A 22,329-nucleotide genomic window follows, 5' to 3' on the forward strand; every position below is an offset into this window, starting at 1 on the left:
GTAATACCCTCAAAAGTACATTTTTTATCCTCGTGTAGTAATGGTCCTCAAGTTGGGATCTTTAGAGTACAGGATAATCTTGTGGGCATTTTAATGAGTTTTGAAATGGACTCATACCTCGAAGTGCTGCTGCTGTAGCAAACCTTATTATTTATTTTAGTAATCATATACTGGTGAATATGAAAATATCATTTCTCAGGACTTATTTTTCTCTGCTTGCAGTACAAATATTTTTTTTGCAGGCTTTGTAGAAGAAACTTGTTTGTGTCTTATAGTCCAATGGGAGAAATATTCATCAAGTTGTTTGTGTCCTCAAGTTGCAAATGCATCAGTCAGACTCTTTGAGGCCTTATATCCATATTAGACAGCAGAATGCACATGACATTAAGCAACACTGGATTGAACACTTCAGTCTGAGAGCTTATGATATGATTAAAATCTATGTTATAACACATGCAATGGACTAAATTGTGGCCTCAAACGGTTTAACTTTCTGTACTGCAAGATGGCATGGAAGTTCCTAGAAAGCAAATATTGATCTACTTTACCATGGCATTTTGTAATGCACAAGATGTTTCAATCTATACAATCCTTGTTTCCTGTTGATAATCTATACTTTACCATGGAAGTTCTGTTTTCTTGTTTGCATGGTATATCCTTGTTTTCTCTTCATTTTGCTTTAGCTTATCCTTAAATGTGTTGATAATCTATATATCCCCTCCTATCACTCCAGAAAGTATCACATGTGGTCATAAGTGTCAACTTATCTCCTTCACATTATCTCCAAAGCATCCTCAACTTTTCCTTCATACCTTTGCCATGGTATCCTATTAATTTTCTTTTATTTTTTGGCAACCCTCCTTATTGTGTGCAATCTTAGATTAACAACAAAAATTTGGATTCACTTGTAGGATAATACATATTTTTTCCAGTAGGTTTTTGTGTGTTTATCTGTGTATTTCTCATATCATGTAACCTTTACACAAGACATTTTTATGTTATGATATTAACTTGAAATTAATGTTGATATTAGTATTGAAGATAAAACCAAATCAAAGGAAAGAACTCTTTTAGCAGAGTACCTCAAAGAGGAATTGAAGCCATTCTCTCAACCCAAATTACACCTCCCCTTCACTTCAATCAATGGCATTTGGGCCAAAACAACTCTTCTTCACAGGATTCCACACCCACTGCACGAGAAACCTCCTCCCCTTCACGCCATTCAAATTGTAGCTCTCCCCTTCCGAGTTCTTGAACACGCTCCCCACGTACCCTCCTCCTCCTCCTGATCCATAAACCCCGATGCAGAGGTCGGCGATCTCCGTTGGAGCCGCCGGGTCACTGCCCGCATACCATGCATTGATCAGCGGGTTGCTCGACATCTCCGCCAGCTCGTGCGCTATCACACTCACCATGCCATCGGCCCCGACGTCCCCGTTGGGCGCTCCCAACACCTGGATGCCACCGCCGCTGCCGTTGGCGTTGCTGGCCCCTCCCATGTAGTCCGGCAGCGCGAAGGGGTACGCGCACATCCCCGGGCACTGCGAGCCGCTGTGCCCGACCCATGCGTACGGCACCGTCACGCCGACGATCTCCGGGAAGGTGAAGTAGTGGAAGCCGCACACCTCCCTGCAGAAGTCCTCCACCCGGACGTCGGGCGAGGTCAGAACCAGGTAGAGCCCGCCGTGCGGGTCCAGCGGCAGCCGCTGCGGGTGCGCGGCGACGGCGGACCGGATAATGGACTGGATAGCCAGGCGGGACAGGGTGGCCCCGTGCGAGTAGGCCGAGTCGTGCAGCTCGCCGGCCAGCACGAAGCTGCCGGTGACGTTGGAGCCGGTCTGGTCGGCGTAGAGGCGGACGGTGCGCCACCACTCGGCGATGGAAGGGGAAGGAGAAGGGGAGGAGAGGGAAAGCAGGAAGTCCCTGATGATGCCTTGCGGAGCCGCCTCCCAGTGGCCATACCATATGGTGTAGATGTTGGCGGGGGAGGCGAGGACAGGACCCATGTGGTATGCGACGTCCACCAGCTCCGAGGAGGCCGCCAAACGGTCAGGTCGGTGTGGGTGATGGCGCTGCCATGAGAAGGCCGCCGCAGCTACGACGCAAGAGAATGAGAGGAGGAGAAGACACAGCCTGCTCATCTTTTCCACCACCATATGGTCTGTGCAGGAGGCCATGTCTTTAACCGGTTTGAATCACCTTTGCCTCTACATTTTGAATCATGCTGCGAGGAACCCAATGATGACAACTCTCACTTTTGCCATCATCTCTCTAATATAACACCATTTAAGGGTGTTAAGAACGAGGCTTTTGGATGTTTACGCCACCAATAAAGAAGAGGGCATTCTCTGCAGCAGGAATGCTATTGTATCAGCAGCAATGGATGGTGTCTGCAAAAGCTTCGCAATCACTGCATCCTCTTTTGGGCTCTAAGGAAAGGTATTGTTATGGAAGAAAAAGAAGGTGGTCAAAGATACAGAGTGAGGCAGTAGAAGAGACGAGAGGTCTGACCTGCTGCTTTAGTGCTTTGTGTGAGATCCAAATCATGGTAAGTACTGCCCACTTGTTCTTCTTATGGTGCAGAAATCATGGAACACAGTGTTGGAGAGTTATGAGGAGGCAAAGAATTCAGGAGCAGGAATGCAAAGAGAACTGAGAATGATTAGCATTCATGGTGTGATTGTAAGCATGCAGTAGATACAGACTGGAGATAAAGATGAGTCCCAGTTGTAGATGAGGCAATGGCTGCAAGATAAATGAAGTGAGAGTTTATATGTAGCATCCATCTTTCCCAGATGTCATTATCTTAGAGAGAGAGAGAGAGAGAGAGAGGAAAGATAAAAAATAATTAAAATCAATTTTATTTTGATTATAAGCAAATGAGTAAAGGTTTGGATTAGTAAATACAATTCAATAATAGATAGATAGAAAGTTTAGGGGGCATAATAGTAAATAAACTATGAAGACGAAATTAACGAAAACGAAACGAAACGAAACGAAAACAAGATGAAGAAAAGAAAACCAACTCGAATGAAAAATCTCCACGGCCATTGCGCAGCTTAAAAGTAAAAGAAGCGTTTCCTTCACCACCGCGGCCTCCATCGCCGTCGCCGCGCTTGGACCGGCCGTGGCGGGTGACGCGCCTCGCCTGGCCGCCCCGCCGCTGGTCCGCCCCCACTGGCCGTGACTTCCGGTGCAGCTTCGGCGCCTCCACTGACGGTGGCGGCGATTACGCCCGATTAAGAACGCGCCCTACGGGTCCCAGTATTTCTCGCCTGCCTTCCATGAAGACGGTCCGATCTCCTCCCCCGTTTATTCCCCCTCTCTGTTCCCTTGATTTTGAATCTTTGCCATGGTCTGATCCGACGGCTTCCCCTTTCGTGATTTATCGTGTTATCTTACATGTGCTTCTCCTGCCGTGGTACGCTTGATCTCTTGGTTAGTTGTTCTTGAATGCGGATGATCGGGATGGGACACGAGGAAACTAAATGGGATATTATACTTTGTCGTGGGTTTTGCTAAATGGGTTTCAGTTAAATGGTTAAGTATGCATACTCAAATACTTTTTTAGGTATTATTTTATCGCATAGTTGGAATTTAATGTTGATCGGTTCGGTTTGTGTTTGGTAGTGTTCAAAAACCAATGGTCTTTGGCAATTTTTTTAGAGTCGCACAGTTTCAGATATATGAGTGTTAGATTGTGGCTAGAATAATGCGTTTAAATTTTGATGTTTCTTTGATGAACACAAACATTTAGCATGTAAAGATGAAGGGTGGTATTGTTTGTAATACTATTTCTTTGTGCAACTCCAAGTGAAATAAATGGTGATGTTTATAATATTTGTAATAGGTATTGTTTGCTAGCTATTGTAGATAATTAGAAGTTGCTTACTAAGGAGTAATAATAAGATATCTTATGACAGTAAATGAAAAATCTTTAATCTTCCTTATTTTAGGCATTTTCCAGATCGGATTAGTCAAATAAAGCTTTGTTTAGGTAAGAATTTATGGTAGAATAATCCATGTATCTTTTATCTTTAGAACAAGACGCCTCCTTGTAAAGCTGCTTGCCTATTGAAGGACATATCAACTCATTGTAAGCATGTTTCATGGTTCATCTTCAACAAAAGTTTCTATTCATGGGCAAGATGGACGTGCGTTGGATTTTGTCCTCTTCTTTTTTTCAAAGACTAAATGGTGAAGACGAAATTCAAGCTTTAGGATCTTACGATGATTGTCAAAGTCTTCACCAACTAAGTTAGCTAGCATCTTTTAAGTTGGATTATTAGTCTCGAGAAATAAAACTTAAAGAAAAAAAAAACCGGACTTACCAAGTAGTAAAGCCCTGTACAACATTTGGGCCACCTGAAATTGCGCTGTCCATGTGCCAATTCATGCCGGGACCAATAAATACCAGTTCGATGCCAATAGAAATAGAGATGAGCATTGTGGATATGATAGATGAGTATATCAATACCATCCTGTCCTCTTCATTCCTTTTCCATATCGAAAGCAACTATTGTTCTCGTTTAAATTCTTCATGTCCTCTTCCTACATATCATATAGATACCCTACAATTATAGGTTTTTCAATTGTTGATATTTATTGAATAAGTTCCTTAAATTTTTTCAAAATTCTCTTTTGTTTAATCATCCAGTCAAATTTGAGGTGCATAAGCACTAATAGCATTTAAAATCTCTTCTCCTAATTTAATTTTGTAATTTTAATTATATTCTCAGCTCTACAACATTGTCCTTAAGATCCTTATGTACAACAACCTCACACCATTCTATGTAAAACTTTTTTTAGTATAATAAACTTAAAATATAGTATTATCAATTTCTTTACTTTTTTCCCTTCTGACTTAATTTTCTATAACAAATTGTGTTAATTTTTCTTCTAATCTTTTTCTCTATCACTTTTAACACTTTCCTTAGTAGTGTTGTGATTTTCCAAGTTGCTAAGCTAATTTTTAGAATTTGTACTAACTCATTGGTCTGGAACAATGTAAAAATCCTTTTCCTATTATTCATCACATCCAAACATGTGATGAGCCATTTACAGATAACCTCCTAATCCACCTTTTGCACTTTGAGACACTTGGGTGGTGGAGATGTTTCACATCACTTCAATGTGATGATCTAGTCCTATAATGAAAGTGGTTATGATCTATGTTCATGCGATCTTATGTAGTTTTGCACTTCTAACAGTGCGTAAAGTAATCCTTCACCTTTTTTATCTAGGTTTGGATCAGCATCGGTGATGTTTCCTTTTACCACCATTAGTTAAATTTATCCTTACCTGAGTTATAGTGATGAAAATAATCTTTTAAGGCTGCATATGTTGACTCTCGCCAGATCTTGTATTGACTGGAGTCGTGCACTGGGTACAACTTTTTAATATATGTATTTATTTTGTACAGTAGTTAGACTGCAAGATCTAGTAAACTCAGTTCTTATAGTAATGCATTGCTGGTACTAGGAAATTTTGCCACTAAACTAGGTGAAGTTATGCAGTTGTTAAAATAAAAATGTTGGGACTGCTGACCTTTGATTTGTGTGGTATATTTTGCTGATACTTCCCCTGCACAACTACTTGCACATCATTGTTGCGTTTTGAGAAATTTGATTTTATTTAAGTCCTTTTGGTGCAAAATTCTAAGATATAAATCTCTATGCATTGTATTGCTACTTATCTTTGCTAGACAAGGTAATTTACATGAAGCAACTAGGTTCATAAGGACAAACCCAGTGTGAGGTTCTCACCAATGTGAGGGTCTACAAGTTTCAATGATTTATATCATGACTTGCTTCTCATTTGACTATGCAGATTTTTCACTTTTAGGTATCTTGAATGGGTCCCGTGGTAGGGAGTGTTCTTCCATCTCTTGGTCGTGTAAGGCTCGCTGATCTTGTAGCCTCTGAAGGTCTTCCTCCAGACTCTTACAAGATCTCTGTATCAACACTAACACAATCCTTTGCTCAGTATTCTGCTGCTATCATTGAGTTATCTCCTGGAGACAGTGCTCTTTTAAGATCTGGTCTAGAATCTGCTCGTTTGTTTTTTCATCAGCGTGCGTACCCTCCTGCTGATATGGTTCATACAAATGAAACCCGTGAGTGGTGCAAGACATCTGGATATTATGCAGACCCTCAACTGTGGCAAGAAACATATGATTACAGGCCTGGTCTTACTGCAGCAGAGCCTCATGGTTCAATGGAATTTCCTCCAGCTGGCTTGCCTGACATATTTGCAGTTCTTGGCAAGGCTGCCCGAGATGTATTGGATGCTATCAGCTTTTCTTTAAATTTGCGCAGCTTTTCATTTGCTGAAATACTTGATAACATGCCTTTGAGAAGTAGGGAGATATCCTCCTCAGTTCTTTCAGTATGCTGTCATTCAAGACCATCATTCCAAGGAGCACAAAACCACAATTTGACAGCACAGGAAGATGGACAGCTGGTCATGTTCCCAGATCATGAGCATCAAGTTGATAAGGCCTTAATTACTCTTGTCAAGTCAGATATGGCAGGATTGCATATAAAAGACTTCCATGGACGTTGGATCCTTGTTGATGGAGATCTTGGCCCTCAAGATGCAATTATTTATCCTGGACTTGCACTTTACCAGGCAACTGCTGGTTATGTGAGCCCTGCCATGCTTAGGGTAGAGATGGGCAATTTGCAAAGTAACATGTATGGAAGATGCTCTTTGGCTTTCAAGCTCATGCCTAGATCCATGGCAAGTCTTAGCTGTTCAGAGATGAGAGCAGCTGGTCATGGAGTTGAAGCACAATTCCAGATTCCTATACCGGTGGATGACTTTATGCAGAGGTCACACTCTACTGATCAATTCGCTAAACTTAATTATCCCAGCTATGCGTTTCAACCTGGCCAAGATGGTAACTCATCATTCTAGTACTACTCTTTAACATTTTTTTGAAGAATATCTTTACTATGATTTATATTGTTGTGGCTTATACATAGCTTCATATATACATGTATTATCCGTACATTTCAGACACATAGGAAGATGCTCTAGAAAATGTTTGTGTTTAGCATGCACATCTGAATATCCGTTCGTGTGCCCGTGCATCTGTTCACACTGTCTTTTCTTTATATTCTGGCTTTTACAGATCTTTTTAACTTGTTGAATCTTATGATAGTGGTTGGCTGTGTGTTCTTCTAAATCTCACTTTGCCTGTTATGAGTATGTTTCCCTTTGCTTGCTCTATCCACTAGAATGATGTGGCAGTTCCATTTTCTTTTGTTGTCTGTTTCTGGAACTCATCAAAATGGAAAAGCACATTTTCACCTGAAGTATATAGTTGATTTTTTTTCCCTTTGATGATCTCTGAATGTTAGGGTGAATGTCATCTAAAGTTTGCTAAACCTGCATCGGGTTATCTATGGGTCACAACTATGGTCTACGGGTTATAGCAATCCACCATTTTAGATAATTATTGGTTACAATCTGTCAGCGATTGTTATTCAGCTATTAATCATGTATCAGTTGCCTGTTCTCGCCGCTTAACTGTATGCCGACCACTGGCAATTGTTAACTTCTCATTATTTGATGGCCAGCAACAGCCAGTCGACAATGTGACTGTTTGCTGATAGCCTGTGAAACACTTGTAGACCCATATACAATTTTCCAACGACCTCTCTCTTGACAAAGAAAACACTGTAATTTGAATTTTCTTAACTTGTTGACTTTCAAAAGGTTCTAGTTGACCTGTAATGAAAAAAATGAATCAGGGAATGTATTACGAAGGGAAACCTCATATGAAGACAATTTGTTATTTGTTCTTTTCACTTTTCTAGACATCCTATCTACCAATGGGCTCTAATAGAGCCACCCTACCGTTTTTGGATGGACTACATGAACTTTTGTTATGATCTTTCTTGTTGCTTATGACTGAAATAAAAAATGTGGGAACCTTTATGAGATCAGGAAACTTGACCACACAAAGTGATGGGTTCTGAATCTTCTTTCATATATTCATATACATTCATACATACATACATATTATGCTATATGGAACTCTGGAGTAGATGCAAGTGCTGCTCTGTATTTCAAGTAAATAGCTTGTAAGGTTGGGTAGGCTGCAACTTCAGGTTGGCTGAGGTTGAACACTAAACCGAATACTGAACCCCAACTTCTGATCCAACCCAAAAAGATCTCTAGTTATCCTGCTCTATGGCTCCCATTGCTTTCCAAGGTAGGGTGTAAGCGAGCTGATTCTAATGAGGTCCACAGTTAAAGCTTGGTTTTTTGAGTTCTTGGACTCTCTTGATTAGGAAAAAAGAAGTTCATTACACAAAGTGATAAGGAAGGAAATAAAATGCGTCGTTTGAGAAGGTGAACAGCCTGACAAAAAATAAGAAGAAAAGTTCAGGCTCTCCTTGGACTCGATGACGCAGAACTTCCTTCTAAGTCATTGCTATTTAGAAAATTTTTGAGTTTTGTGGAGTTTAAATTGATCAGAGTTCCTACTTTGAATAAAACAATGTATAATGAAGGCTTTCATATTAAAGGTAAGATGGACGCCCTTTTATGGCTGTCATAATTTAGGTGAGTTGTTTAGTGATATAAACTGAAGGTCATGTATGAAGTGTAGAATATGTATGTTTCTTCTGAACCCCTAGAGATTTAGGGTCCTATAATGATGCTTTAGGTAGTGTGAAGATAGATCTTTGGAACCTCTCGTAGTTACGGTTATTTCCGGCTTATTTTGTGGATTAAAACAATGCCAAATCTTCAACAAATGAAGCCTTAAAGATCATTGTTTTATATTCATCAGAGCAACAAATGGACCTCAAGATCTTGCAGAACTTCATAATAAAATTTAAAGGCTAAAGGCAAACTAAGGTACTGAGATCTTTTATAGCCTAAGTACGATGCACACGATATGAAGTGCAAACCTTACCTCATTAAAGCAAGGTGCACAACATGCATATTCACAAAATAATTAAAGAAATATTTTAATTATGATGTGATGAACAATCCCTAATACAAAATAATGAAAAGTATGTTTTGACACATCAATTTAAAGCTTAGTGTTATGGTAATTGTGAAACAGTGACTCAGATGATGGAAAAGATTAGCAGGAAAGCAGCATATATGAAAAATAATAGGAATAAAGGAAAGAAACAAAATACAATGGATAAGATGGCCATGAAACTGATATGCCAAATCCCATATGTTTGTTATTTTTCTTTTTAATGGAAGAAAACTTCTCTTTTATTGGTCTTCCTTCTTTTTAGAATGAGTAGATCAGGATATAATCTATGCAGCAGCTAGCTGAAACATAGTGAGTATTTCTTGTGCTAACATTATTTTTTTACTTTTTTTAATCATTAAATTCATCCTATGTTGCCAATTTGTTATCTCACACACTTTGTTCTTTCTAAAGGTTATATAATAATGCCTATGCTTAAAACTGAATGTGGCTGCCTGTTCTGCTTTTCTTTATTTGGTTGTCTTTTATGTTATGCTGTTATTACTTGGTTAAATTAGTTTCTACGCCCTAATTCACTTGCCTGGTCATTAAAAATTAGATTTTTATGTAGCATCCATGAAGCCTCATATAAAGAGTAAGAAGGACAAGACGAGGTGCAAGCCTTTGCCTCCTTCTAAGAAACTACGTCTGGAGGCTCAGAGGGTCCTCAAGGAGCGTGTTCAAGATATTGCTGAAAAGAAGGGCATAAAACTCAGGTTTTGTAATCTTAAGGAGTGTGAGGGCCACATGCTATCAATGGATAGCCCATGTGGGAATATAAGAATGGAGATTGGATGGCCTCCTGGTGTTCCATTTGTTCATCCACATGACCTTCCTAACAAGGCGAAGCTTGGCTTCCTTGAAGCTTATGAGCCTGGTTGGGCAGCTTCTCAGCAAGACATGGAGTTAAGTTTATTGAACCTGGACATGCCAGATATTGGTTAAATAACCTTGCACTCACAATTCTTTTTTTTTAATCTCTACAAGCACATTGATAGATTCCTAAATACATGCATATCGAGTTCCTTGAAAAGAGAATGTCAAAGGTGATCTTACATTTGTTCTCTTAATTAGATTTTCTTGATAAGAAACTTTTTTTTTTGGCTAGATTTTATGCTATCTACTATCTTGCTTAAGCAACGTAAATGATTGAATAACACAAACTAAAAGTTCCCGAGTTGGATCACATTTAGCTGGTCTTTGTTTAGAATTAGTACTTGTTGTAATTGAATAATTTATAATTTACTTGGTTCAAATGTCTGTTTCTCTAATTTAGCTGGTATTCTGAGCTGTTGTTTTTTGCAGGAGTCAGTCTTCATAACTTCTGATATTTAGGCATCCTTTATTGGCCTTGTGACTTCACAAACTCTGCTAAGAGATCAACTCCTGCAGTCAGTGGCCCAAATGTGCAATGACCTATCAGCATGTATGTCTCTCCAAATCCCTGAGATTAAAGTGTAGAGCTGATTTAATTTACCAACAGCGACCTCAAATACAATGCATCAGTTGCGAAGAATATAAAGCTGGCATTCTTCTCTTTACATGATCGGTATTGTTGTATATTCCAACCTCTGGCTAACCCTGCTTGCATGAAACCATAGATCAGCTTTCCAGTCAAAGTCTATGCTCAGTTTAGAAAATGTGAAAGAGCAGACGTAAAAGAGGTGAAAGAGCAGATCATGTCTTACTTTTACAGATATTTTATAGTGCGGTGCCGTGAAAAAAATAAGGTAAATGAGATTGAGCAGATACAGAAGGTGAAATTACCATACTTAGTACATTGTGGTGATGAAAAGAAATCAGAGTGACAGCCTGCAAAATATCGCCTCCCAAATCATGGCAGCCCAATTCAGGCTTTTTAAAACAAAGCTCTGCTCCATTTGATCTAAGCTTGCCATATCAAATTTGTAAGGCCTGATAATATGATCTCCAGATGCTGGTGTCCTTCACTAATATCTACTATGATTATAATTGTATTTGAGTGTGATATTATGATTGTATCTTTGGACCTAGTTGATCAGGAGATTCAGGACTGTGAGTCACAAAAGTATGTTGCAGTGATCCTCTCAAGACCCTGCACATGCAATGGGTTCTCCATTGATGTTGTGTACAAGGTCTTGCTTCAAAATGGATATTCTTGTTCCAAGCCTAAATCATTCTACACACAACTCCAAAATGTATATTTGTCTTTGAAATATTATTGGCATGCCTGAAGATGGTATTTGTGCTTTTCACAATATAAATTGTATACAGAACAGAAATACCAAGTAGTTAGTTGTCATAATTATTCGAAAATGCAATATTTATGCTTTTGTGATGGCCCAAAAATATTGCATTAAGAAGTAAGATTTTTCTTAATGAAATAATAGAGTAAGACAACATTTAGTTGTAATCTAAACTCAATATATGTGTAGTTTGATTTTTTTTAATTCCCAGTAACATATGACTATTATTAGCCCTTATTTTAATTGTTATCTCACATAAATTTTCTAATATTTATTTTTTTATATGTGTTTTGTTATATTAGAGAAACTCGAATCTAAGACCTATCAAAACTTTTATGAGATTATATAAACTCACATTTTATGAGATTAGACCTATCAATTATAGACTTATTTTAATTGTTATCTCGCATAAATTTTTTAATATTTATTTCTTTATACGTGTTCTGTTATATTAGATAAACTCGAATCTAAGACCTATTTATTTGAATCTCATAATTTTTATTTTTTTTATTTTTGTAAGGAATAATTATTTTTCAAATAATTATCGGATAAAGTTTTAAATCTTAGTTTTCTTATAAATAAATCTCATAGACAATCATCAAACTAATATTTTGGCTATAAACTAAATAGATTACTAATTGTCACCGCGGGGACCACATGTGAGAGGAGGGCTTCCTCACCATCTCCAATAAGAAGGCAGGTAAACGAAAGGGGTTAATTCCCAAAGGACCGGAAAATGATTATTTTGGTACGAAAGCACTGCCGTCACATGCCGTTGGATCATAACAAGTCCTCATCTTGGGCGACGTAGCTCGACGCGAACCCTCGTCTTCCTCTTCGTTCGTCTCGGGTGGGCGCACAACTCGACACCTTCGTCCCTTCTTTCCCTTCCTGCCTCCCTTCCGTTCCTCCCTCATCCTACCCATCCGCAATTCGTACCCGTAAGCAGTCGCCATGGATCAGAAACGACGAATTCGCTGATCTCTCACCCAGAACTCCACTCTGTCGCCAAAACGTAACGCGATCCCTCGTGGATCACACCCCGTGGACTATGCTCGATCTATTTCTTCTTGAAATTTGTGATTTGATGCGTTTCCTTTTCTGTCGGTTGTTGTTTCTTCGTCTTATGATCGACTAGGGTTGATGTATTCATCAGTTTTGCTTGTGTTTTTTGTGATGATCGGTCACCAGAGACTGCGATCGTGCGCTTATCGAAGTAGCCCGAAGCAGTAAGGTTCGTTGGATTTGTGGGAATAGAGAAGGGAGATATGTCTAGTGGAGAAGTCAGGAAGGTCTCCCGACAGGACATACAGCTAGTAAGGAAGCTTTTATTCAATATCTTAGCCATTTGCATCTTTGGTCTTGGTTTATACGTGGCTTTTGGTCATTTAATTTTAGATACATCTATTTGTTTGCATATATCTGTTGACGGGTTGATATTATTCTTTTAAGAATTACTTAACTCGAAGAATAGATTTAGGTTTGTTCTCCAATAATTGTTTAATTATGATGTTTCTTTAACCAAAAGATATCTGATTGTAGTTGATATAGTGCTTTACATAACGTGCTTTGAATTTTTATTTTTTTTCTGATTTATGAACTTTTATGAAATCTAGGACAAAATCAGTTTATGTGCTTCACTTCCATTAGGGTATCGTCAAATTTGTAGATAACATTTTGGTTTTAATTTCTTTATGCATCCGATATATTTTGGTTTCAGTGGAATAAAGGAGCTTTTAATTACTTAGGTTTATCATATCGTAGCAGCAAGCTAAAATTAATACCACTTGACATTTGGAGCAAAACTACGTAGCTCTTGTTTCTTTAGTAGTAGCATAGGCTGTCTAAGAAACACGTTTTTGCTGTTATCAGATATGTTGTTTCTTTAGTAGTAGCATAGGCTGTCTAAGAAACACGTTTTTGTTGTTATCAGATAGTGATTTGATTCCTTTAAGAATTTGTAAAATGTTGGATATTAGACGTTAGGACTATCGCGGGCAGTATTTTTGTTTTGATGGTTCAACATTGTCATGTCTTCTAAAGGCATACAACTATGAAGATTATAAAAAGCAAATGAGTGGACCATGAGTCTTGATTTGTATGTTGTAGCTTCGCTAGCATAGGTGTGTTGGTATTGCAACAGATAGAGCACTCCCTTGTTCTATGCTACACATTCTTTTGTCACACTACTTATTAAGGTGTTTTCACCTAAAGCTTTGTTTTTTGTGCATTAAAACTTTGTACATGTTGATGTATGAAAGAATTGAATATTTACAAGAGTTAAGGAGTCATTTGGTTGGATAATAAGTGGCAGAAAGGATTTATCCTGCAATAACTTCCCAAACAACCTTTTTTTTATAGTATTTATTCTGACTAGTTTTATAGACATTCTTGTTTGGTATAATAAATGTATATAATAAAATAGCCTGCTCTACCAAACCAATAGAATTAGCTTTTCCCATCATTTGGATTGTTGCTTATCCTGTTAGAGATAATAAGGTAACTATTCTTTTTTTAAAATATATTTTGAATCCAATCAAGAATAGGATAAATATAATTGCCCTGTATGAAATATCTTTTTCTTTATATGTATTCTTGAGCCACATGGGCCCTAAGAAGAACCTCAGTGTTTCATGTGCTATGTTATGCTACATGTGTCATGAGGCTTTCTTAACTGTTTTCATGCTTCACGCGCTGTGATTGTCCGCATGAAACAACATTTCCTACCATTTTGACAGAATGTCCAATGGCATGCTCCGTCTCTCCTATTGCCACCTGAATTAATGCACTTCTTCGTATTGGTATATTTGAATATCTTGTAGGAAACTAAAAGTACATTCAAGCTGCCACCAATGTGAGATTCTGAATGAACTTTTATGCTTCAATGCTATGTGTGACTTCTATTGATTTTTTCTGGATTCTAAGATTTGAAACTTTATTGACAAGTGTATGACTGTTTACTGTCTTGTAATTCTGTTTACCTTATTGGTTGTTTAAGTTTAAGGTTAAGTCTGCATTTCTGTTTGTAAGGTAACTTTATACAACTACTTATTATCAGAAGCACCAAAATTAATTATAAGATGATATAGAAACATATCTCTTGCTTATTTTTTACTGATTTTATTTAGCTTAGAATTATTTTCTGATATTGGACGATAATGATCTGTCCAATGATTTTCTTTAATTTCAGGTTCAGAATCTTATTGAACGGTGTCTGCAGTTGTATATGAACCAGAGAGAAGTTATCGACACTTTGTCATTCCAGGCAAAGATAGAGCCTAGTTTCACTCAACTTGGTAATTTCATAGTAAATCATCTTAGTCAAATGAGATTTATCATCTCCATGATTTTGCACTAAATCATTGAGATGTTTTCATGTGGCTTTTGGAGCAATGTACTTTGCAGTTTGTACTAAGTCATTGTTTTCTGATTGAGATGTTTTTCATGTGGCTTTTAGAGAAATATACTTAGTCATGATAGCACTAGTTCTCCCCATGTTGAATATGCAAGTATACCATCAAAATTATTTGAGTGATTTACAAGATGCTGAACATTTACCACTGTTTGGTGTGTTTTGGTCATTTTGTAAGTATTTTAATATCGGCTGTCACATATTTCAATTTAACTTAACCTAATTGCACATCTGGTGATAAGGGTAAAATAAGGGATCTTTGAACTAAATGTATATATAGGGTGTTTGTGTTTGTAAGAGAGAATATGTGAAGTCAGTGATATTTTTAAGGTACATAAAATTGAGATAATAGGAGACATTGACCCTTCTCAAATCCTGCATTGGTGGGAGCCTCATGCACAAGATTTTTTTAAAATAAAGTTAAATAGGATGCGTGGTGCTTTTGGAGGCTACATACAATTAAAAGGGATAGCTTGGTTTATGAGGTTCCCACCAATGAGGACTCTGTGGAGAATCAGCCCTACCACTATTTCTGTGAGACGAGTTTTGTCACTGAAACTAAACTGCCAGAATAAGATAGATTACAACTCAATTGTATCGATATAATATTCCATTTAATTACCCTAAGATAGATTACAACTCAATTGTATCGATATAATATACCATTTAATTACCCTAATATTAACCTAAACTTCAGGTCAAAATTGGGCTGTGTTATGAAGACTCTTTCCTCAATTCAAGTATCTTTGGAGTTCAGAATACTAAGAATTGAGAGAACTATTTTGTTTAAGCAAGCTGCATTCTATATATTTTGACAATTTTGAGTTATTTCTAGATTCTTCCATTCTCTTAGAGTATTTGTTTTTGCTAGTCATAAACTAGGCCTCGTCACCTAGGTGATCAGAAGGTCCAGAACATCATAAGACAAGGTTCTTTTGTTGTTATGTATTTTGGCCTTTGATGATGTGGATGTGTGTAAATATATAATAAAGGTGAGCCTCTGTGCCTTGATAAAGGTTATCCTTTGCAACTTGCATGACGAGTGGCATAATAACTCTAATTACTTGTAGGATGAGAATATTTATATTAACCTTGCCATGGATTCAAATTTGCCCAAACCAGTACATGGTAAGCAGTATTTGCTGGTGTGGGCTTGAACTAGGGCTTACTGTTTGATCCAGTCTGGTAGGTTAGTTACAACTTGGTACTGGTTAGAAACCAGGCTTACTGTCGTATTTCTTACTGTTACAGGCCTGAATTGGGCAGTAAGCCACCACCCAGTTCAATGATTCAAAAGAGACTTATCAATGGGCATTCGACCCTCTTTCCCTTCCTTTCTCACTATCTCACATTCCCTCTCTCAATCCTTCTCAATTGTCACCTATAAAATCTCACCCAATTTATCTTCCAAACTTGCTCAAATTCTCAAGGAGAGGCTCAGGTTCTCAAAGGGAGTCTCAATTTCAATAAGAAGATGGCTCAATCATGATATTTTTGAAACCTTATCAAATTCTTTCTTACCTGCTTCTTGTCTCTAACTTCTGGTGTTTCAGAATCAGTTGGCATTCTCTGGGCCAACCAATCTGGCTGATATTTTGTTAGGATGCTTCTTGTCTCTAACTTCTGGTGTTTCAGAATCAGTTCGCATTCTCTGGGCCAACCAATCTGGCTGATATTTTGTTAGGATAAACTAACTAATCTTTCAAACAAGTTTGAATTTCAGATGCTGAACGGAAAATCATGACTGTGTGGGGATTAAATGTGGTTGTCTGGAAAAGAAATATGCTTAGTTAGATTGATATGGTAGTTTCTCTGAGTTCTAGTCCTATAGATTTCTTTTTTACTTAATACAAGCTGATTCTTTCTATCCATGAGCTGATGGAATAAATTCTCATGACCTTGGAACTGGTACTTTTGTTTGATCTTTTTTTTTTGACACTGCTAAATGTTAGCACATTTGATGTTTTTTCATACTCATAGATGCTAATGTCCTAATCTATTTATGATTTAACATATATTCTTATAATTGAAACGAACTAGTTTATGAAGTGACCCTTACCATGTTTGAAAGTTATGCTAATGAATGACACTGCAAATACTCCTGAAATTTTCATACCTGTAATGCTATTGACAAGATTTTCAAAACTATCTCCAGGAAGCCTGTTGATTTGTTTCTAAGAGTCTTATCTATAATTAAATGTAACTAGTTTGCCACTGTTCTAATGATTGTCATCTTTTGTTGATTCACAGTTTGGCAAAAACTTGAGGAGGAGAATCGAGAATTTTTTGAAGCATATCATGTTAGACTGATACTCAAGAACCAAATATTGATTTTCAACAAGCTCCTTGAGAAACAGGTTGAGCTGATGCAGAGAGCATGTCCTTCTGTAGTTGCTGCTTTACCCCATCCCAATGGCTCTAATTCTTCTTGTATGTCTATTTAAATTTTTTTTCTTGATTATTATTTGTTGCTTTTGAAACTGTTGCCTGAAGCTTGCCTTTATATCACATGGCTTTCTATATGGTACATTGCTTTGTGTTTTAGTGCTTCCATTAAATTTCTCTACAATCACATCATGATATCTTTAAGCTCTTATCTTCTACACCAAGGTTCGCTGTTTTGGGTACCGGATCCATCTCGGCGATCTATCAGACTAGAGTATGTACCGGTCGGTACCAGTATGCCAACATATGGTATGCTGGTGCGTATTGGTATTTCGGGGAGGAAGAAAAATAGGGAGAAGAGGAAGGAGTGGTGGAGGAATAGAGGAGGAAGAAGGAAGAAGAGGAAGCGGTGGAGGGGGAAGAAGAAAGAAGAGGACGAGAAGTAGCGGCGGTAGTTCACCTGGGAAGCAGTGGCGAGGCAGCAACAGGGGAAGTGGCATTGTACGTGTAAAGAGCGCAAGCCCTATTTTTTCTAATGCTGAGTTGGATAGGGCTCCACCACTTTTCTGTTTTTTTTTATTATTTTAACTGGATCGCCTGAAATACGGGTGGTCCATGTATCGGCCCATGCTCGGACCGGTATGTACTGTCCATACCATTTTGGATAGTACAACAGTCCTTGTTTCATATAATGGGAAAGCTCTATGCTGCTATTGAATATCGTTGATCTGTCATCTGGAGATTACATTTCTGAATACTTAATGTTAGATCATTGATGTTGCTAGATACAAAAGAAAACAAATATCAAATGTTAGTTAAAAGTTCATTAGTTTTTATCTTAACTGAGGTGCGCCCTCTTTCAGTTTCTGGAAATTCGTGAACATGTTGATGGAAAAATATCGAGACTTTTTTCTTTCACAAATTATCTCATATGGAATGAATCTTCTTCAATTCGTCTTGGATTTATTAGGCTCTATGGTTTTTGTTTTAGTCTCTAAGTGGGAACTCGTCAATGTGTTCTATCTGTTAGTGCATTACACAGTTTGAGACATTGTTGACTACACCATTGATGGTTTTATGTCGGGAATACTACGAAGCCTTTGAATAACTTGCTTAGAAGACCACTGTTAGTTACATGGTGTCATTTTAGGCCTTAGTTGATATTACATTGGTTTGATCCAGTGTGCATCATTATGAGTTTATTTTCAAAAGCCTCATCTATTGCGGACCACATAATTGCTAAATCTTTGTGCAGTGAACAAGTTGTTTCTAACTGACTCGGATAATAGAACCTAAGTTGATGACTGTTAAGAAGAAACCAGGAACTAGAACTTTGTAGATGTTTTGCTTCCACCTATTTGATTGACACAGTCTTTTCTTGTTATCTGAAATTATTTAAATTTTAATTATATCTAACAATTAGCAATTTGGAGTTGGTAGTAGCTGTCTGTAATGGATAGACAAAAGCAAGAAATTTGTATGAAATGAAACTCGCTTAGGAGAAGAAATGAAACCTAACAACATAGTTATATTCCCCTCTAGAACTGTCCTCATACGGTGATCTCACACTAAGGCTAAAATTTTTTGTTTGAACTGTGAAGCTATTATTGTCACTTAGTTAACATTGAAGTTATGTGCATTTCATGTATATCTACTTTAATGCAAGTTAGATCCATGTGGATCCAGCCTAGATCCACCTAAATAGGAATATATTCATGTAGATCTCTCCTAGATCCACCTCAGTCAGGCCTACAATGCATGGACCTGACCTGGTATACACCCATATGATCCAGTTTAGATCCATGCAGATTTATTAACATCTAAATTGTATTTTACACTACTCAAGTGATAGTTTATAATTGTGTCTAAATCAGTTTTGATAATGGTTGTGAGATAACGATGCTGAAGCAGCAATCAATGGAGTCGACATGGCTGCCCTATTGCTTATACAATTGCCATCTTTAGCTGTGTATCCCACATTAATCACAGTGGAGAACTAACTCAATTAGAACCACACTTGGGCGGTGGATGTTTTGATGTAACCAGATGCATGAAGGTCCCTCGAGGATCCATGTGTTTTGTGGCAATGTCAGTGTTAATGTTGTTATCTCAGTTCATTCTTCCATTACATGATATCCTTGTGATAGTGGTGCTCATGGCCTAGGCAGAAGTGCCAATATGAGGCAACATAGTAGCAGTGTTGCTCATGAGCTAGTTGGAAGTGCCTGTATGAACTAGCAACCCTAAGCTGGGGCATTAGGAATTTCTTTAGCCATCATGGTAGGAGGCCAACACATAATGTTGTTGATTTTGAACTATGACATTTACTTTTGTGAGCAAAATAAACCACGATTGACAACACCAAAGAGGAGATAAAAGGAAGATAACTGCAAAAGTGGTTCATCCTCGACTGCTTCCCTCCAAATGGAACTTGGAATATTATCCATTCATGGTGTCCATTAGAAATATTTTCTTGGGATATGACTTTGAATTCCATATGAGATTAGTAAAAAAATATCTTAATGAGGAAACCTGTAGTTGGATCAAGTTATTTAAGTAGTAGGACTATACTATGACACCGTCATGTGTGACAACTGGTCCCTACTAATGTGAGCACCATAAATTTGCATATTGATTATAATAGAAGAATATCTTCCACAAATTTGTTGATGTATTAGATTACTCGTACAATGTATGCTGATGAAGACCGTGATGGATAATTTTGGAGTTGCCTATATAGTCCAAATGGTGACTGACAACATTGTTAATTTCAAGAAGGTTAATGACACATAAGCTCATCTTTTTATTTTGGACTCGTGTGGTCCACACTATATACTGTTAATGTACAGTGGCGACATCCCATTGGTGGGGAGTACACTAACAAAGATACAAAACAATGTCCATTTCATTTATAATGGATCTTAATGGAAGTCGATATGGTGCACCATTCAGTATTTTTGAGTTTGACCAAGGATTAATATGGGGCCATTTGATGCAGTGCTGGTTGGTACTACCTTTTAGTATTATTTTTGGGTGATACCTGGTGGTAAGTTTTGACATACTGCCCAATATGCTAGTACCCAACCGGTCCAATAGATCACTGAAACTGATATTGGACCGAGATTTAAATCATTGTATATAAATATTACTGAGTGCATGCATTGATGAAGGGATCACAAAGGTGGAACTCATAATTCAAGAAGATTAAACTGACTGCAATACTATTGGGCCAATATGTGAAATACTATACCACACTTTTTGAAACCCAACCCTATACCCTTTGTTGGGTTTAGTTTGCATAATTGTTAATACTTTTGAATGTGTCCTAGAATTGATTCGTCCAGTGATTCTTCTGTTTTAATCAGGACTCATCTTTTGGTTATTTATTGATTACCATTAAATGTGAATTTGACATGATTTTAAATACTGGTCAGTGAGGTACATGTGACCTGAATCTTGTTGGTAGTATTTATTATTACATTTTGGTCTGGTATACTGGTACTGATTATTGTAATTGATACTGGATCGATTTTTAAATCCTTCAAATTTGAACTAGCTGTGTTATGACATGTTCCTCTAAGAATATCTTGCTGGTTATAATTCTCTCAGTGCATCAAGCTCCATCCTGCTATATGCCTCAACATGCATCCACATCATCAAGGCTAGATAATATGCTTGGCAATGGAGGTTTTTCCTGTGCTTTTTTAAATGGTAGGCCATCAGGACAAGGAGGAAACTACCTTGGCGATGATTCCTCAATTCTTGCTGGGAGCATGAATGCCTCGACAAGCATGTTATCTGCACCTAGCTCCAACATGGGAAGAATTCCTGGGATCAGTCGGACAATAATCAAGTCAGAACATGATTATTCAAACAACTCTGAGTTTCCATTCAGTAATGATAGCAGTATCTTGGAAGCACACCAACCAACCGGAGATGCTTCAGCTGGATCCTTCAGTAGCTCGGAGTTGACTGGACAACCACTAAATGATGCTCTACTGGATATCGATACATCTTCACTTGGATTTAGTCAGATTACTCGAAATTTCAGTTTTTCAGATTTAACAGATGACTTCACTCACTGTGCTGGTATGTATTTGAAATGACTTGTAAGTAAAAGTTTTTTCCCCTTTATATGGTCTATTTCATCCATTCAATATCTTACCTTTGTTTTCTTTTGTTTAAAGATATATTGGAGAATTATGATAGGTCTCCTTATCTTCCACCAGATTCAAATAACTTCTCAGACTCTCCGGCAAGGGAATTCAAAGGTAACTTTGCTGTATCTCTCTTGCTCGTTTCTTTTATTTTGTGCATCTTTCTGCCTTGAGTTTCTTCTGTTTTTTCACCCCCATTCAGAGGAAGACATTAGGAAACTAGAATCCATATCCGAAGGAGTCAGTTATGAGGACTTTGGAAGCGACTCACTTGACATCTAAGGTCTGTTGCCGAGGTAACTTCCTACCTCGTGTAGAAACACCACCACAAAGAAGAAAACAAAGAAATTAACAATCACAACAACTAACATCATCATCTTGTAGAAAATTTCCACTAATCTTCCACAATGCGTAGTCAAACTTATTGTTATTTTCCTGTTTCCTGGTTTCCTGAGGTAGAAATTTCTTTGAGAAATTATTTATATATATCGAACTCATGCACAAGCTTAAGAACAAATCCGTTATGTAGAGACAGATGCCATTTCTAGTAGAGAAAACTGCAGAATAACTAGAAAACATTATTCTTGTTCTTATACGTTCTGCAAATTATGCTGTAGGTTGACTGCAGGAATCTGTACATATGGCATTCGATGTCTACTTAACGAGTGCTTCACAGTTGCTAATGCTTGCTGGCTATTCTAACGTTCTGTAATAATGTTTCTACGTAAACAGAAAAAACTGCTGTGTTCTCGTGTGTTGATCCTGATTTGTTTCATTTTGATTCGTAAGTCTGCTGCCACCGCAAGAACCACAAGAAATAAGAATCACGAGGGCTGTTTTGTTATCGAGCTTCAGATGCTGGGCTTCGCCCGCTGTTGATACCACCATATTTTGGCTCGTTATTCCATTATTTTCATAATCGGAAGCAAAAGAAGCTTTGCTTTGGCTTAGTGTGGTCAATTCATAATTTAGGAGAATTGAGGGGTTTAGTTTGGTCAAGCCGGAATATTAGGGGATCGCTGGAGGAGAATTATTGAGGGATCACATGTGAAAAGCTTGTTATAGATGTTAGCGTGGCCGAAGTCTCGGACTGTGTGTCAGGAGATATAGTAATAAGGTAGGTTGGCGGGTTACACTTGTGGGTGCCAA

At 37.8% G+C, this 22,329-nt stretch overlaps 3 protein-coding genes across 11 annotated transcripts; 2 read left to right on the forward strand and 1 right to left on the reverse strand.

Annotated features, from left to right (window-relative positions):
- Nucleotides 1-1,052: 1,052 nt before the first annotated feature.
- LOC103970594 (protein EXORDIUM-like 7) lies at nt 1,053-2,322 on the reverse strand. The gene has a single exon (XM_009384423.3). The coding sequence runs from the start codon at nt 2,175-2,177 to the stop codon at nt 1,137-1,139; it is 1,041 nt and encodes a 346-aa protein (XP_009382698.2). The 5' UTR covers nt 2,178-2,322; the 3' UTR covers nt 1,053-1,136.
- A 708-nt stretch (nt 2,323-3,030) lies between these two features.
- Nucleotides 3,031-11,215, forward strand: LOC135586879 (uncharacterized). 5 transcript variants are annotated; one of them, XR_010492718.1, is made up of 4 exons: nt 3,032-3,293; nt 5,830-6,901; nt 9,561-10,047; nt 10,307-11,215. XR_010492718.1 is itself a non-coding variant. In XM_065134219.1 (4 exons), exons 2-4 carry the CDS (start codon nt 5,854-5,856, stop codon nt 10,320-10,322), a joined length of 1,410 nt encoding a protein of 469 aa, XP_064990291.1. In that variant the 5' UTR covers nt 3,032-3,293; nt 5,830-5,853; the 3' UTR covers nt 10,323-11,215. The 5 variants fall into 5 exon arrangements, 4 of the variants coding, with proteins under 4 accessions (XP_064990289.1, XP_064990291.1, XP_064990288.1 ...); XM_065134219.1 differs by having other exon boundaries at nt 9,561-9,906; XM_065134217.1 differs by having other exon boundaries at nt 3,031-3,293; nt 5,845-6,901; nt 9,561-11,215.
- Nucleotides 11,216-12,026: 811 nt separating this feature from the next.
- Nucleotides 12,027-22,034, forward strand: LOC135626175 (uncharacterized). Of its 5 annotated transcripts, none has more exons than XM_065131289.1 (8): nt 12,027-12,305; nt 12,418-12,542; nt 14,417-14,522; nt 16,889-17,068; nt 20,633-21,112; nt 21,211-21,294; nt 21,383-21,476; nt 21,798-22,034. In XM_065131289.1, the coding sequence occupies exons 2-7, from the start codon at nt 12,495-12,497 to the stop codon at nt 21,460-21,462; spliced, it is 978 nt and encodes a 325-aa protein (XP_064987361.1). In that variant the 5' UTR covers nt 12,027-12,305; nt 12,418-12,494; the 3' UTR covers nt 21,463-21,476; nt 21,798-22,034. The 5 variants fall into 5 exon arrangements, with proteins under 5 accessions (XP_064987361.1, XP_064987360.1, XP_064987362.1 ...); XM_065131288.1 differs by having other exon boundaries at nt 12,027-12,241; XM_065131291.1 differs by having other exon boundaries at nt 12,058-12,076.
- The last annotated feature ends 295 nt before the right edge of the window (nt 22,035-22,329 follow it).

Source organism: Musa acuminata, chromosome BXJ2-11 (assembly GCF_036884655.1).
Source record: "Musa acuminata AAA Group cultivar baxijiao chromosome BXJ2-11, Cavendish_Baxijiao_AAA, whole genome shotgun sequence".
Classification (NCBI taxonomy): domain Eukaryota; kingdom Viridiplantae; phylum Streptophyta; class Magnoliopsida; order Zingiberales; family Musaceae; genus Musa; species Musa acuminata.